Genomic DNA, 16,993 nt, shown 5'->3' with positions numbered 1-16,993 from the left:
GTTGTCTCAAGGTCGATCATTCTTGGGTCTTCATCGAGAACTTCCCTTAATTCGTATTGTCATCACCCAATTTTCCAATTATGTATTATCTTGTCCCTTCTTCAACCAAGGTCTTCCAAGTAAGAAAGGTTCTTTTCTTCCTGTAATGGCAAGCACTATAAGGTTAACCTTGAAATATATGTTGCCACTACCTAAGCACACACCTTGGAGCATGCACTTAGGAATTATTGGTCTATCATTGGCCCTATGTACTCGAAATGGTGATGGCTAAAGATACTTTAGTTTGAGTTTCTAGCCAAGGTCCTTAGAAAATATGTTCTCTTTGACCCACCAGGTCACACCCTAATAGTAGTATGCTTTATTGTTCGAAGACTTCCACCCCCTTGCACTTGGAATGGTGCATCTTCTAGTGGAAACACCCCAGAGGTCAATATAGGAATTGGGATCACATGGGCTGCAGTGACATCTAGCAGAACACTCTTCCCTGAAGAAGAGGTTGCTGCTTTGCTATCTACTCCTCAGGTGGATATTTCTTCTCAGGGGAGAGGCATTGACCCTGAGATAGAAATGCAGGGCTGACTTCATGAAATTTGCTCTTGTACATAGTTGTTATATTGCTATAAATATATGTAAATATGACTGCTCATATCAAATGTTTTACACTCAATGTCCAGGGGATGTGTGACAGTAGGAAATGGAAAACAATGTGGCTGTACATCAATAGATTTCAGCCTGACATAGTGGCATTACAAGAACACAACCAACATGTCTATGCAGGAAAGACAGGACACTACTGTGGCTATGACATTTTCTATGCTAGGGAGCACTCTTTCTCAGGGGTGGTCCTTTTGATCAAACATGAGTTTCAACCAGTTATTGCTCTAAATGACAACAAAGGTAGATGGCTTGTTCTTCAATGCATTATTCGAGGAGAGGTGTTTGAATTTGCCTCTGTTTATGCACCTCAATCCTCTAGAGAAAGAACTGCGATTTGGGATGCCATGCAACAATATCCATGGAGATATCATGCCTTTATATGTGGAGATTTCAATAATGCTCCTCAATAGGGTGACAATACCTCCAGACATACTCATATGTTAACCCCTGAAAGGCATGCATGGCCTAAATTACTGATGTATCTGGATTTGGTTGACCTTTGGAAGGAATTGCAGCCTTTGGCACTTGGATACACCTTCCAACATAATGCTCTTTCTTCTTATCAGGCACGTCTGAATCGATGGTATAGTGTAGCTCCGCAACAAAACGGGGATATTACATGCAAAATGTGGATTGACTATGCCTTTGTGCATTCAGATCATGCACCTCTATGGTTGCGGTTATCCTTTCATGATATGCCAGATGATAGATTGCCACAAAGGCGACATCTGATCGTGAACAATAGCTACTTGCAACATGTTGCTTTCAAGGCCATGGTTACTGAAGCATCTCATTCTCTGTCTTCTTGCTGCCATATTCATATTGATGATGCCTGGGATTCTTTTGTTTCCAAAATGCAAGTTGTGATTAGAGGTTATGGCAAGTCTTACATGAAGACTCTGAGGGAAACTATTGCTCAGGCCAAACTCACTTGTCAGGATCTCACTGAACTTAGCCATCTTCGTTCATTGTCCCTACATGAGCAAACAACACTATGCCAGGCCAGACATTGTCTTAAACTAAATGATCACAGAAAACTGGCTAAATGGGAGACTAGAACTAGACAAAGAACCTTTATAGATAAAGGCTGCTCTTCCAAAGAATTTTTCAAAAGCTTGCATCAGAGGAGATTAAAAACAGAAATTTGCAGGGTGCTTATGCCTAATGGATCATGGACCACCTCACGGTCATAGCTTGCTTCGGTTTGTGTGCATCATTTCTCTCAGCAATTTGGTTCTGCAATTCCTCCCTCACAGCAGGTTTTGGTTGCACGAAATTTACTGTTGCAGCATGTTTCTCCTATTATTTCCACTACTCAAGCTTTGGAATTGGAGGAACCTTTTACTGAGAGGGAACTGTCAAATGCAATCAAATCTTGCGGCAGATGGAAATCTCCAGGATGGGATGGTCTTACAGTCGAGTTTTTTCTAGAATATTGGCCTCTTTTGAAGCATACATTGCTACATATGGTGAATGCTGCATGGCAAAATCAGAAAATGCCAGACACATGGAAGAGAGGTCTTGTTAAACTCCTTCCAAAAAAACAAATCTTTGGCAGACTGGAGACCTATCACCCTTATGCCAGTCATTTACAAAGTCACTACAAAAATGATTGTCGATCGGCTAAAAGGGTTTTTACATGATGGGTTGCATCCTGCCCAATATGGCTTTGTCCCGCGTAGGCATATCACAGATAACATTGCTAATGCCTTTGTTTGAATTGAATATGCCAAATACACGCAGCAGGATATTTTATTATTGCAAGTTGATATTGCCAAAGCCTTTGATACTGTTAAGTGGGATTTTATTTCATCGACTATGCAGACATTGGGATTTGGCACAAAAATGCAGCAAGTTATCACTTGGCTATATCAAGATAGTAAAGCTCCCTGCATACTTTCAGGGGATATTTCTACATCCTGGACTCTTGGTTGTTCTGTTAGGCAAGGATGTCCCCTAAGTGCTTTACTTTTTGCCATAGCCACTCATCCAATACTTCAATATCTGGACCACCTTTTGGACACTGACCAGTTGCACGGTTTAGAGATTGCTGGTAGTCGTAGCATGATCACTCAAGCATATGCTGATGATTCATTCTTTACCCTAAAAAATACTCGAAGTGATCTGTCCATGATTATGAAGGCTCTTTCTACATATGGATTGGCTGCTGGTCTTCCGGTAAATTTTTAGAAATCAAAATTGTTGTCGTTGCATGAACAGGAATGGCACAGACTTCTGTGGCCTGGGGAAATTGTCCCCGTTTCTCAATTTATTCGACATCTTGGCTATCCTCTAGGTTGGGAACTCACCCGTTCCCAACAAACTGATTGGGTGTTAACAAAGTTGAGGGCAAAACTTGAATATTGGAAGCTTGCAACTTGGCCACTACATGTTCATTTGCGAATCGCACAATTTATTTTGATAGCATACATACAATTTTATCTGCCTCTCATTATGTTCACTAAGGCAGAGCTGAATTCCTTTATGTCAGCTATCATGGAAATTTTTTGGTGTGCAAAAAATGGCAAGAAAAGTCTCAGATTACTCTCTATGCATCGTCTCTGTTCTCCAAAGATGCACGGGGCTCTGAACATTCTCAATATTCAAATGCATTTACTTGCTCACAGGGGAAAAATGTTGTTGCAGTTTATGCAAGGAGATCAGCCTTGGACTTTCATGATCCGTTCTCTCTTATTACATATTTATACCTCTGCCTTTGGGCATTGGCAGCCTACTCAGTGGCATTTCCTATTTGGCTCTATCCAAGGCAAGATCAGAGGCTGCCCTTTTGTTTCTGGCCTGCTTCTCGATTGGAAACATATCTTATCCCACTTGGAATGGCATGGCCGAGATTCTTTGTCGGGAAACTCTTTGAGGGCTGAGAATATTTATTGGTCTAAAGTATTCCACCCTTCTTTGGCCATTCAAGAACCCAGACGTTCTTATTTTCTCTCCTTTAAAGGCATTTCATCTGTGGCGGATGTACTTCAGGATGATGGCACACTTTTATCTTTTTCTATGACTGCCAGCAAGTACGATTTGGGAGCTCATTATCGTCCTTTATGGCATAGGATTTCAACAATGCTTCAATCGTTTTTGCTGGTACCTCGCTTGGAACTTTAGAATAGGCTTGAGGATTGGATTTTACACTCTTCCTCCTCTTCAGCCCGTCCCTTGAAGCTCTCACATATCACAATGTCATCACTGTATAAAGTGTTATTACTTCCACCTTGGATTTCTGCCAGAGCAAATATTGTTTGGCATATGGATCGCCCACTAAAGTGGTGGAGAAAACAGTTGCATCTCCTTTGGCATTACAAAGTCCCTCTTTGACAACAGCTCTTCCTTTGGCGAGTCCTGCTTGGCATTTTTCCATCTGGCCAGTTACTCGCACACAGACATATTGCTCGACTGTTTGTCATAGATGCTTACACCCTACTGAATCTGTGCATCACATCTTTTGGTTCTGTCCACATACTTGTGACTTCGTCGCTCTCATCCGACACAGGCTTCGAGCGAGATTTCCTACTGTTACTTTTGGCAAGCTTTTCTGGTTGTTTGGTTTTCATCCAGCGAGACAGGGTTTTGATTTATTGTTTGTATGGTTACGCTACTGGGCACTATGGACTTTATGGATGGACAGAAATCATAGTCTTTGGTGATCCACTTTTTTCATCCTTTATTTTTTTCAAACGATCTCTGCAGCAATCATTCTATGATTGTGTTCAGACTCGTTTGATTGATCAGGATGTGCATATAGCTTATACTGAGATCTTTAGTTGAGTAATAGTTACTCCATTTTCGAAGTAACTATGAATGTAATTATTTTACAACAATAAAAGATTTCTTCTCCAAAAAAAAATAAATGTGTGTGTGTGTGTGTAAGAGAGAGAGAGAGAGAGAGAGATTAACATCCTCGAGAGGCCTCACGGGCCTATGGGACAAAATATACACCAAAAGGATAAATACCAAACATCAGTTATAGATTGAGAGTCTCTTGGGAGTGTGTATACCACTCACATCGTTTGTATAGGTCAACTATGGTCTACTTCAAAAGATAATCAACCTGCATTACATCAGTTTAAGACGGAGAGTCTTTGAGTTTGGATTTGAAGTCTTTGATAAGTGCCTTTCCGTCTCTATAAACAACCCCTTTTCCTTCCTTGTGGGCTTCCTTCACTTCAGTCAATCCTATAGCTTTCATCTTAAGCTGAGTAGGAGTGAGTCCTCTAAGATCCATATTTTTGTGCCTCTCAACTTGGTGGTTTGCTTGAGAGTCTTACTTCTTGCTTTCCTATCATTGAGAACCACCTTGGCTTGTGTCCCAACTTGGAGATCACCAACTATGTCCTTTGAGTCCCATTCGATCTGAGGGGTTGCTACTATAATATCATCAATCTTTTCTTCCACATTCCCTTCATGCTAACTCTCAAGTAGTCCTCCAATGCGTAGACACCGGGTATTACCCTCTCTGTTCTTGTACCTCTTCATATACTTCGCTTTTGTTGATTTTATTGTCCATTGCTACCGTGATTTCTTGTTGTATTGACTTGACTTGATTGGTAACCATGTGCTGGACTTTAGTCACCAATTGTGGTGCAGGTTCTGCTTCACTGTGTATCTGCATGACCTCCTGCATGATTTCCCTCTTGCCATTGTTTTCCATCTCCTTCACTTTCCTCTGGAGGGCTACGACCAAAAGTCTGAGCTCCCTTCCTTCTTGCTATAGATAATAAATCTGCCCATTTGGGTCTGCGTCAATCCTTCATTTGTGCGTCAATGCGAATCGGCTAGGTGTTGCTACAACAGCAAAATATGAAGGCTTCTTGTTCCGTGGTAGAAGCAAAGAGTTTGGTCTTGATCTAAAAGCCCCTTTGCTAAGTCCAACGCCCCAAGCTGAGCCAGGGGCTCAGCTCATCAACCTGGGGCTGACTGTGGCGGGCTGAGTCGATTGTTAGGGCTGAGGTGGAGCAAAGCTGTAGGACAACGACTTTATGAGGTGATTGATGAACTGTTGAGGCAACGACCTAGATCTACGACAGGCGATGGGATCTGCGACGGGCGACAGATCTTCGACATCTACTGGAGATTTACGACAATGACGGGATTGAAGATGACAGAGATCTATTGAGATCTACGACAGGATTGATGGAGGGATTGATGACGGGATTGATGGGGGGGGAAGGAGAGAGAGAGAGAGAGAGAGAGACTCACATCTCCAAAGGACCAAAGTGGCTAATGAGACAGATGGTTACCTTCAAGGTCCAGCAAGAGCAAGTACAAAGCAAAAGCAACACTACCTAGAATCAAGGCTGACATGACATGATTTTCTACATTTTAAACCATTTGTTTGACTAGCATTCAAGTCTTTGTAGAGCTTTGTACTGTTGGAATATGGAAAAAGAACTAGAACTAGAAACTGGAAATGGAAATGAGATGACAAGACTGAAAGATAAGAAATACCTTGAGAAGAGTGTAGACAAGACACAAGCTAGACAGATAGATTAGAATGATGTGACCCATTGAATATATGGGCCAAAGTACAAGACATAATGCAAGAGTGTTTATGGGATAATTGTAGAAGTGCCACATGGCACACACTCAAGACATAAAGACTAGACTTAGACTTAGACTAGGAAATAGTACACTTAGTGTGCACTTATCTCCAACACCCTCCTTAAGTGGACACTAGGAGTAAGAAAGACAAGACTAGAGGACAGACATAAAGACTGATAGACTGAGAGACAAGATAGAAGACATGACAGACAAAAGATCCTGAGACACCCCTCCTCAAGTGATATCCTCATATGGGTCCACAAGGGTAGGGACAAGATGGATCTAAAACATAGTCAGATTGATAGACAAATAGACAGACAGACAAGACTAGATAGACAGAAGACTGACTGTAGACAAATAGAAAGACCAAGACACTAGAACCCCTTGACCTACATCATCGGTGGTCAAGGTGGTAGACAAAACATAGAAGTAATCAGAAAGCCCATTTTTCATCATGTAAGGAAGGAACAGCAGGATCAGCTGATGGAGATGTTGCAGCAACATGGGCTGAGGTAGATCCAGGAGCTGATGTAGAGGTTTTGGAGTAGCAGTCCCTCTCCCGGTGATTATCACGGCCACAAATGGTGCATGGATGAGCCTTGAAACAGTCCTTCTCCGGATGATTAGTCTTCCCACAATGGGTGCAAGGCTTTCTTACCTTAGAACTGCCTTTCTTTGCTAAAAAGGCAGTGTCAGTTACCTTGCGTTGTTGAGTTCTTTCTTCCTCTTGGAGAGCATTGATGATACCCTCAAGAGAAGGATTATTATGATACTTGAAGGTAGTGACAAGAGTAGCATAGGAGTCAGGTAAGCTTTTGAGAAGCACGGCAATAGCAATATCTTCGGAGATGGGAGACTTGACTGACGCAAGCTGAACCATAAGACTGCGAAGATAATTAACATGAGAGGCTATAGTAGCTCCTTCCTGCATATGTAGATCAAAGAGTGAGATCATAAGTGCAATTTTAGAGTTTTTAGATCGGGCTCCAAAAAGAGTATCCAGAGTGATCCATGCTTGAGGAGCAGACTGTATGTCGGAGATGTGATGAATGTAATCATCTCCAAGGCCAAGCAATATGATAGCATAGGCTTTGTCGTTCTTGGCAGTAACAATTTGCTCAGATGGACCTTCGGGGGCATCACGGTGAACAATGTCCCAAAGGCCTTCTTTCATAAGATGGCACTTGAGTTTGATCTGCCAAGTATGAAAATTGGACCCATTGAATTTGTCGATAGACATGAGAGAATGAGAGGAGGATGCCATGTGGGAAGGTCTTACCTCTTGCTAGGATGCAAGGGCAGTGTCTATTCCCTTACAATATTGTAGAAATAAATGAGAAGAAGAGATCCTAGAAGCCAGTTCTCTCACCACTTTGTCAGGGCCATAGCATATGACAGCCCATCGAAGCAGGAGGAACCAGCAGTTTGCAGATATGAGGATTAACAAAGACTGCTCAGCAAACTGAAAGAGACAATGTACAGTACCTTAGCAAGAACTGAATGCAGAACTGAATGCAGGTTGGGCAGAGATAAAAAAACTTCAGCTCCTCCTTTATTTCGAACGGAAAAGGTACGGGCAGCAGCTTCAAAAAGTCAGGGCAGAAATGGCAGACAGATCTGCAGCAGTAGAGGCCACCTGAACTGGGACAACGGGTGCAGGTACAGATTCCGTACAGTCGTACGGACTGTACGGACTGTACGGACGCTGACGAAGACGGCGTACGGCGGTCGTACGGAGAGCAGAGCGCAGATCTACAGCGCAATGGTGCGCAGATCTGCAGCGCAATGGTGCGCAGATCTGGAAGAGGGATGGCGAGCAGATCTACAGCGGCAGCAGGGTCAGCAGCGTGGAGAAGAGGGGCGGTGCGCAGATCTGTCGATGACAGCAGGTTCTGCGCAGATCTGGCGCTCAGATCTGGCAGAAATGATGCGCAGATCTGGAGCGCAGATCTGGCGCAGATCTGGAGCAGGAACACACAGATCTGAGAAAAAGGCAGACTGCAGCGGGGGAGAGTTCTGAGAGAAGACAGACTTGAGGGGAGAGAAGAGGGAGAAGAGGGATCAACCTAGCTCTGATACCATGTTGGAATATGGAAAAAGAACTAGAACTAGAAACTGGAAATGGAAATGAGATGACAAGACTGAAAGATAAGAAATACCTTGAGAAGAGTGTAGACAAGACACAAGCTAGACAGATAGATTAGAATGATGTGACCCATTGAATATATGGGCCAAAGTACAAGACATAATGCAAGAGTGTTTATGGGATAATTGTAGAAGTGCCACATGGCACACACTCAAGACATAAAGACTAGACTTAGACTTAGACTAGGAAATAGTACACTTAGTGTGCACTTATCTCCAACATGTACTTCTTTCTACATCCCAAAACAAATCATCATAACTCTGATATTTTCCAGCTTTTCAAGAGGCGAAAGGGGGACAGGGGAGGATACAATCTGTTGCGGGTTTACGTACATCTGACGTAAGACGAGCTCTTAGTTGAACTACTCCTGAATCGGATTAAAAGCATCAAGACCATAGCACCCTTGAATCAAGCATTACCAGTATCTTTATCAAGGAATTTCTTCTCCATGACGACCGCAATTGTTGAAGCCGCACAACATTGATCAACATACCAAAACATAGAAACAAAAAAGTATATTGAGGCAATATCAACAAAGTAGATGGACATTATGCAAAGAGCTCACAAAGTAAACATTACAGTGACAGAGTGGAGAACCTGACGAGAACGAGGGAGTTAAACAAACAGAAGGTAATTTCAGAAGGCCGTTCGAGTTCCCAATCAATTTGAATTTTGATACAATACGTATGATAAATAGTGCTCTTTGGAGAGCTCAATTTCATCTATTTTCAATATACGGATAGAAAACCCCCATGTGATCAAAATTATTGTACTAAATGTAAGCTGATGCTAATTGAAGATTTGGGCTCTCCCTTTGATAGCCTCGAGTCTTCTCAAAGGAAATCCTGAGCCACTAAGAAAATTTGCTGATTTTTGAGTCCATGTTGCCTTCCTTTGCATGACTTCCATACTCAGTTTTACTAAACAAAACCCAAGATACAGTTTCGTATGTTATCACCAGTGTAAGGACTGGATAGGCCTCACGTCTCACATACCCAACTTTGGGTTTTGTATTCTGCTTCTCTTATCAGGACAGTAAGCTCAGTCGATAAAGCCTCTTTCATGAAACAAGCATAAATTCGAGAAGTAGGAGCAGCAGCACACAATGCTTGTTGGATATGAACTTTCATCAAATACCGAAGGCTAATACGTCATGCTCTCTCACTCATTCACCGTGCTCCTTGCAAACAGACTGATTCTGCAACCCCCTCTTCACATGTATTATCCGCTTTTTCCCATTCTTCTAGATGCACTTCATCAGGCATTTCCATAATATCTTTTGACATAGCAGTAGGAATGCGATGGCGCTCCAATATTCGAGAGGAAACTTCTTTGGCAACTTGAAAATTGAGAACTACAACTCTGCCATCTTCCAAATCAAAACGGATACTTGTCTCTTTACAATCATCCACCAGCTGCCTTAGGTGCCGCAGGTTAAGGATGCTCACCCCATTCACCTTCTTTACCTGCAGTGAGAGAGGCACCACTAAAATGATGAGGAACAAAAAAGTGATTTCCTTCTCCATCTGCTCTTCTATCTTTCTGTTCCTTTTACGATAGAGTACAGGGTGGAGAAGGAGACGAGTACGTCTCCTGAAAACTTTAGACAATTCTAGATATCTTGCACTCTGTTGTTTTTTAATTTTCTCATCACAAACTACAATTTGAACATCGCAAAAACGACAACAAAAGAGAAATGAAAAGGAAAATGCTTTTTTGATTCATAATAAAAAGCAAAAAGGAATGAGACAGACCATGAAGCATCACAATACGATAAAGCAAATTTATGACATTAACTCAGTAGCCCCACACCTGAAGCTCAGCAAGTCGTTCAAAGCCAGTGTTGATATCATCTACCAAAATCTGCAAAGCAAATCCACAGAAGTACCAAGAGTTAATTTGAGAACTTCCCTTGAAACCATACTGGCAGATTTTGTTTTCAAAGTTAATCATCTTCAAGGTGAGAATGAAGCACCGCAACCACTAACAAACAATATATGTGAATCATTAGTTGTGACAGTAATAATGTTGTAATGGAAGGACTTCTTCACTCAAAACTCCAAGAGATGGAGATGGACTGTGTGGGAGTGGTAGCTAAACCTAGTGATAGTGATGGTATGTCTGATAGTGACAAGGGGAGCTCACGTGCTGTCAACCCCTGCTCAAGTTCACCTGAATTCCAACTGAACTTTTGCATGGCGAAAACAACAAGACTTCGCAAAGCTCGCCATGGAAGCTTGCTCATGAAAGAGATGCATGCCAGGGCCCTTTGTGCGGGGAAATTCCACATCATTTTCTACATAAAGTAAGATCAGCAGCATTGTCTAGCCAAGGGTGACCCCTCTCTTTCAAGAGTATCAATAAACATGGATAACTCAACAATGTAGAGGCCAAACAAGGTCAGCAAGAGAGAGAGAAGAGAGAGAGAGAGATGTATTACCGCCTTCGGGAGGCCACGAGCCTATGAGACAAAAAACAATAACAGAGTAACTCATACTCATACTAGCTCTTTCGAGGCATCACATGCACCAGCCATTATGATGGCGGCCCAGCTCAAACAATCCATTTGTTCATGCATAATATTAAGGGAGTTCAATTGGCATCGCCTCTTACGTTTCAGTCTTCTTTCAGCCTCCTTACGGGCCCCCAGACCTTATCTCATTTTTCAAACATCTGTCTTCACCTTCGTTGACTCCACCGGGTGTCTCCTCCCTGTAGCCCTAAACAGCCTCTCATTCAAACTCAATGCAATAGATCATGCATCGTCCCTCGGAGGCACCCGATTGAGATGACTCCGGCGACACGATTTACGACCAAACACGACCAGCTTCGACCCTTTGCAGAATTGACGTGGGAAGACGCTTAGAATGTTTGTCACTGAAGCTTTACTCGCTACCTATGGCGTGAGTGATCACAGCCTCTTCTTCGAAGGTAGATATGTCCCCGTTAGCAAACAGCTCCTCCAACAGAATTTTGCTACCTTCCAGACCCAAGACACCACCAGTCCCCAACAACAAACGAACACTGTGAATAGATAATTCCAAAAGGGATGCTACACAGCCTCCCTCTCCATATTGAGGCACCTCCTTGTGTTGGTTGTTTATATTCCCCAAGCTATTTTTAGAAAAAGGAGATGATAAGTTTCAAAAAGCCTGCCTATTTCAAAGACCCTATGTCCTCTACCTCTACATAAAAGAAGGTCCATCATGTGATCGAACCCACACAATTTGCCTTGGACTAAACTACCTACCACGTCCACAATTTACATAAATCTGCATGTCAATGAAAATGGCATTTCCGAAAGAGACAAATTCATCTACTCTTTTGTGAATCACACACACACATATGCACAAGCACCCTTACATAATCAGCAAAGACATAGAAGTCATTCTTTCGTACAAAGCAAAAGGAAATATTCCACCCCACCTGTGATAGAACGACAATTTGTTCCCCAAACTTTGTTGGCATTGCATGTAGTGCTTGATCACACAACCGACGAGGTGACGTATTGTACCAATCCTCACCATATTCATGGAGGTAAGGCTGAGTCAATGGCGTGAAAACCAACCCCGCGAAAATAAAGAAGCTTGGAAGCTGATCAAATTGGTGAATAGGTACCAAAGGACGAATCTGAGCACCAACACAAAAAGACAGCATACATTTTGTGAAACATATTATACAGTTGTCATGAAAAATATCATTCTATAAAATCAAAAATAAAACGTGAACAACATCGAAACAAACAAGATCAAGCAAAGGAATACAATAAAATGAAGTAAGCTTATTGCAAATTTCACTTAAACTACCGATCAAGAATTAGAAAATGTCATTACGGCAATGAGAGAAACATATTTACAAATGTTGTATTGCCAATATGCAATATCTGTGAGATTTTTTTCCCTTTCATGAGGACACATATGCCTACATCTATTTCACAAACTTATTAGGAACCATCAAGAGTGGGCACCTCCTTCAACTCCCAACCAATTTAGAAACCATTCTACTCAGTTATGACATAGAGCCCTTAACGTCTGTCCCAAGCAGGTTGGGGATCCTCCTCATGACAATCGGTGTACCTGAAGAATATATGCACACTCTGGAAATCGTATCAAAAAACCTTTTGTTATTTCCCTATCTTGCCCATTGTATTAAATAGCTCTATCCTTGTATGGCATGTGGAAAGTAACTATCTTTATAATGGTCACAAAAGTGCAAAATGCTACAAAGATCTTTACAAAGGATTTAGCTCCAAACTTGACGCTTTCATGTAAGAGTGCCTTTGTGAGAATGCACTCTCTTTGATGAGCCCATGCAGTGAAAGTGATAAATCCTCACACAATCAAGATATGTGTCATATACTCGACCTCTGTCAATTGTAACCCCAAGAGAAGTCCAGACTCCCTGTCCATCTGCAAAAGGAAGGCTCCCTCCAGCTGTCCCAACCTCCCACAGCAAACAAGAAGGAGTCCCAATCTGCATGCTCCACCTGAGCTATACCGAGGAACTCTAGGCCCGTCCCTGCTGATCCTCTAAGGTCTGTCGTTTGCTGCTCTTATAATAGATTTGTGTGCCTACCTATCTCCTACCCAATTATCACGAGAGCCTATGAGTCTAACCTTCGGTGCTCTAGCATAAAGTAGGCACAATCAAGTGAATCCTCACATATCTCAGTAACATCCTCATAGCAGGTTTCCAACGTATTCTTAGGATGTACCATCTGTTAGCTCACTCCTTCCTTTGAATGTGTCATGGCAAGTTAGATCAAGCATCCAACAAGCTGCCTATACATGGTACCATCAACTTCTGCCCCCTCATTCTGTACAATAATGTTATGACTTGTATCCATATACATGTAACTTCAGACTTTGTTGCGGCCTGCAAATTCTTTCCAATGCCTTCACATATACACTTGGGTCTGTACAGGGTACAAAGACCTGGTTTTTGCAGACTTTTGGGCTGAAAATTGATTTCCTGGAGCTCATTCCTGCAAACACGAGCTCCTTCTTGCTAATGCTACAATCATACAAAAAGGACAACCTTTGTATATGTGGATCATTTTTTTAAAACAAAACTAAAAATAGATTTTTGCTGCAGCCTCCTAACTATCATCTTGTTTGATTCAAGGTCGTACTTCCAAGGGTGCTGCTAATGCAGTTACCCTTATGATGTGCACCTTGGGACAAAGCCAATAGGATTTTGCTTTGCTGTGGTTTCCACTATAGAAGTCACTTTTTACCAGAAAACAATCCTCTTAGTCCAATCGGCCATCCATTGCGCTCAGCCATCCTAAGGGGACGTGCCCTCCGAGGTCCATATCCGTGTGATTCTTTCTTGAACATCCTCATCCTCGTAGAGGTAGTTCAGACGTTCACCCTGGCTGTTCCAAGCACAGTACTATGGAAGCACATGGTCCAAATTTGACACGCCTACTAGGAAACCTATGGTACTTCCTGTCTCCATGGCCCATCCCATGTATAAAAATTGTCCAGCTTCTCTAGAAGGCAATCATGTCTGCATTGTCCAAAGGAATAGCTAAGGCTGCATATACTCAGATCAACTCTTAACTCCCACAAGGACCCCCACCTCTAATGAAGAAAATAAACTACCACCAAGAACCTCTCTCTATATGGGAAACTCTGAGAACGTCACAACCACATACTCCTCTCCAAATCTTTGGGTTGTCAAAGCCACCTCCAACAATCAAGAATACATCAAGCAATCAAACGTGAGCTAACACCAAAAGGGTCCCCTCTGCTGTCTACAAGCTGAGCTATACACCTTCACAATGCCAATCCCAAGGTCTCCCACTCGCAACCTCATCTACCCACTTCGAGCTCACCCTACATGAAAACATCCAGCGCTCAAGATTAGCCAAGGAAGATGCAAAATCTCCCACTGCGTGCCAATACTGGTATAAAAATTTAAAAGTGAACATTAAAGTCTGAACAATAAACACCTACCCTGGCAGATAGAGCACATACCTAGGAAATGTTGCAGGCATCTATCAGCCTCTGAGAATGTGTCTGCAGCAGACATCGGCAGCAATACATATGAAACGCCAGCAGCAGCCAGTCTAGGCCATTTATAGGACCCAGAATAGGTCATCCCCAGACAGCAATAGGGATTTGCAGCAGCCTTTTATAGGCTCAGATCCAGTCTGTAAACTCACAGAACAGTCTGTAAAAATGGCAAGTTACAGACAGGTCTGTGAATGGCAGTTACGGACCAATCTGTGAGATGGCAGTTACAAAAGCCTTCAAGGCTATAAAAGCCTTTCCCACCATTATTTAGAGGCCATGGTACCAACAAACAGTGTTATACCTGTCAATTTATGGAAGAAGGTTATACCCGTCAATCTATGGAAGAAGGTTACCAATTGTATCTTTGAGAGTACAATTGGAAAATCCATTGTAAGGGATTGATGATTGGACTTACCACCCAATTGTTAATCTGTTTCAGGTTGGTAAGCTGAAACCTAAGGCAATGTATTACTCAAGGCATTCCTAGTAGTTCCAAGCCGATCACTTGGGACTAGACCATTTTTATTACAGAAGAGTAGTTCCAAGCCGATCACTTGGGACTAGACCATTAGTTAATTATAGAAGAGCACTTCCAAGCCGGTCACTTGGGACTAGACCAGTTTATTGTAGAAGAGTAGTTCCAAGCCGATCACTTGGGACTAGACCATTTGTTTACTTTATCTTGCAGAACAGAGATAAGAGGGACAATGACAAGACGCTAAGAAGAGAAGTATTACTACCCGTCCTTTTGATTATTATTTTATTAAAAGGAAGGAATAAAATAAAATGAACCTAAGGGATTAGAAGCTTGAGGATGAGTGGTAAGATAGCAAAGAAAGAGAGATGGGTTATACGGATGCCTCCATTGAATATATCTGCATGTAGTTCGCAAACACTACCTAAGATAGGAATTCAACCCTGTTTAGTTATTAGCTTGAGGACAGCTAAAATTTAAGCAAGAGGGGATGTCACGACATGAGTACCTAGTATTTCGCGAATTAGTATGCAAATCAATGGGATTAGTCAGGGGAAGAACATTGGTCCGAACAGCTCTAAAATCAAAGTCATATTGAGTGAGATAGCGAGGAAAAAGGTACTGAGAAGTTATGGGTCATTGACTAGGGATAGAAAGGGATTACAATAATCAAAGAAACTCTAGTATCTAATCTCTATGGCCTTATGAAGAATTGAAAGGGCACTGACCACTCATATGCTCGCATCCCATCTTCATGCACTCCACCTTGTCCATTCCATCATTCTGGAATCTCATGCCGCCACCAATAGTACCCAGCTTTGAAAGCACTTAGGCTACATACTGAGATCATAGAGACAAGGACAAAACACATAGGGAGTTCATCAAAAAGTATCATTGCAGAGTTCTTCCAGACTACATAGACCACGAGAGGTCGACGTGGTAGAGATCTAGAGCCAGTAATGACACACTCGACAGAGGGTGGACGCACAGATCATGCTTGGGGACATCCCATCCACGTTCAAGGCCAAAGCACGACCAACAAGAGTCACTATGACCCTTCTCACACAAATCCACCACTAGGAGGCCACGACAGACACATCACAGATAGCCGCCAACGTTCTATATCTAATCTCATACCACTACAACCTCGCCCATCACCGGGCCCATCATGAGCTCCTCTTTGGGGGGTCTTCCACTCATAGATCTCTTGTATCTAACCAAACTTGCATTGATCTGACTTGATATGATGATGATGATGATGATGATGATGATGTTATGACTATGTAGCACTCAGCATTTAGCATGGGTGATGATGCTTTAGTAGCTCCCACCCTTTCAGCTTATTGTATCAAGTTCTCACAATCTCATAGAAAACATCGGTCTTTCGAAGACTTTAATAAACTTTCTTTCTTTCTTTCTTTCTTTCTCTATCCCTAATTGGGGAGTTAGGGGTTAAAGCACAAACACCCTACCCCATCCTACTAGCTGAAGCAAGTATGATACCTCTAGAAGGAGAGGCAATGTGCCAATTTATGGCATTGAGAAGATGGACGCCAATGGGATACCACACAAAGGTGATGGACGCTATGAAAATCACAGGATGGCACAGAGAGGGGATAAAGTGGATGGAATCATGGGGTATAACAGCTGCATGTGAAATCAAGGAGATACTAACATAGACAATGCTACAAAAACTATGGCAAAACTCAGGGATAAAAATGCAGTTCTATAAACAGGAAATTAATTCAATGGACAACTATGGGATGCACAAATACCTCGGGAAATACATATCAACATCTAAAAGACATCTAATCTGCAAAATCAAAACCTGTTCACATGATCTAGAGGTGGAGAGAGGCCTGATCTTGAGAGAAGAAAGGATCTACAAAATATGCCCTAGAGAGAGGGCTGCCCATATGTTACCTTATCACACGACCACCTGTCGACAGGCGTTGACCACATGACGACATCTGTTGACCACATGTTGACCATGTGTCAACACAAGTTAGCCACGCGATCACACGGGTTCATCCAGGAGTACTGTCCGAGGCTGTCAACCACAGGTCGACACAGGTCAACCACAGGTCGACACAGGTCAACCACAGGTCGACACATGTCAACCACAGGTCATCAAGAGCT

At 42.4% G+C, this 16,993-nt stretch overlaps 1 protein-coding gene across 2 annotated transcripts in view; it reads right to left on the bottom strand.

Annotated features, from left to right (window-relative positions):
- Positions 1 to 8,931: 8,931 nt before the first annotated feature.
- Positions 8,932 to 16,993, bottom strand: part of LOC147905319 (protease Do-like 10, mitochondrial) — a 104,322-nt gene continuing 96,260 nt past the window's right edge. The window contains exons 6-8 of one of the 2 annotated variants that reach the window (XM_087400009.1): positions 11,786 to 11,989; positions 10,172 to 10,222; positions 8,932 to 9,825 (exon numbers count right to left, since the gene is read on the bottom strand). In XM_087400009.1, the coding sequence (XP_087256135.1) occupies positions 9,529 to 9,825; positions 10,172 to 10,222; positions 11,786 to 11,989 (552 nt within the window). In that variant the 3' untranslated portion in view covers positions 8,932 to 9,528. The remainder of the gene's footprint in view (positions 9,826 to 10,171; positions 10,223 to 11,785; positions 11,990 to 16,993) is intronic. The other variant, XM_087400083.1, reaches the window with a different exon arrangement.

Source organism: Dipteris shenzhenensis, chromosome 1 (assembly GCF_047967505.1).
Source record: "Dipteris shenzhenensis isolate YYH24624 ecotype China chromosome 1, Dip_SZ_1.0, whole genome shotgun sequence".
NCBI lineage: Eukaryota > Viridiplantae > Streptophyta > Polypodiopsida > Gleicheniales > Dipteridaceae > Dipteris > Dipteris shenzhenensis.
Note: the sequence above shows the minus strand (reverse complement) of the source record. Positions and strands in the feature narration are given on the sequence as shown.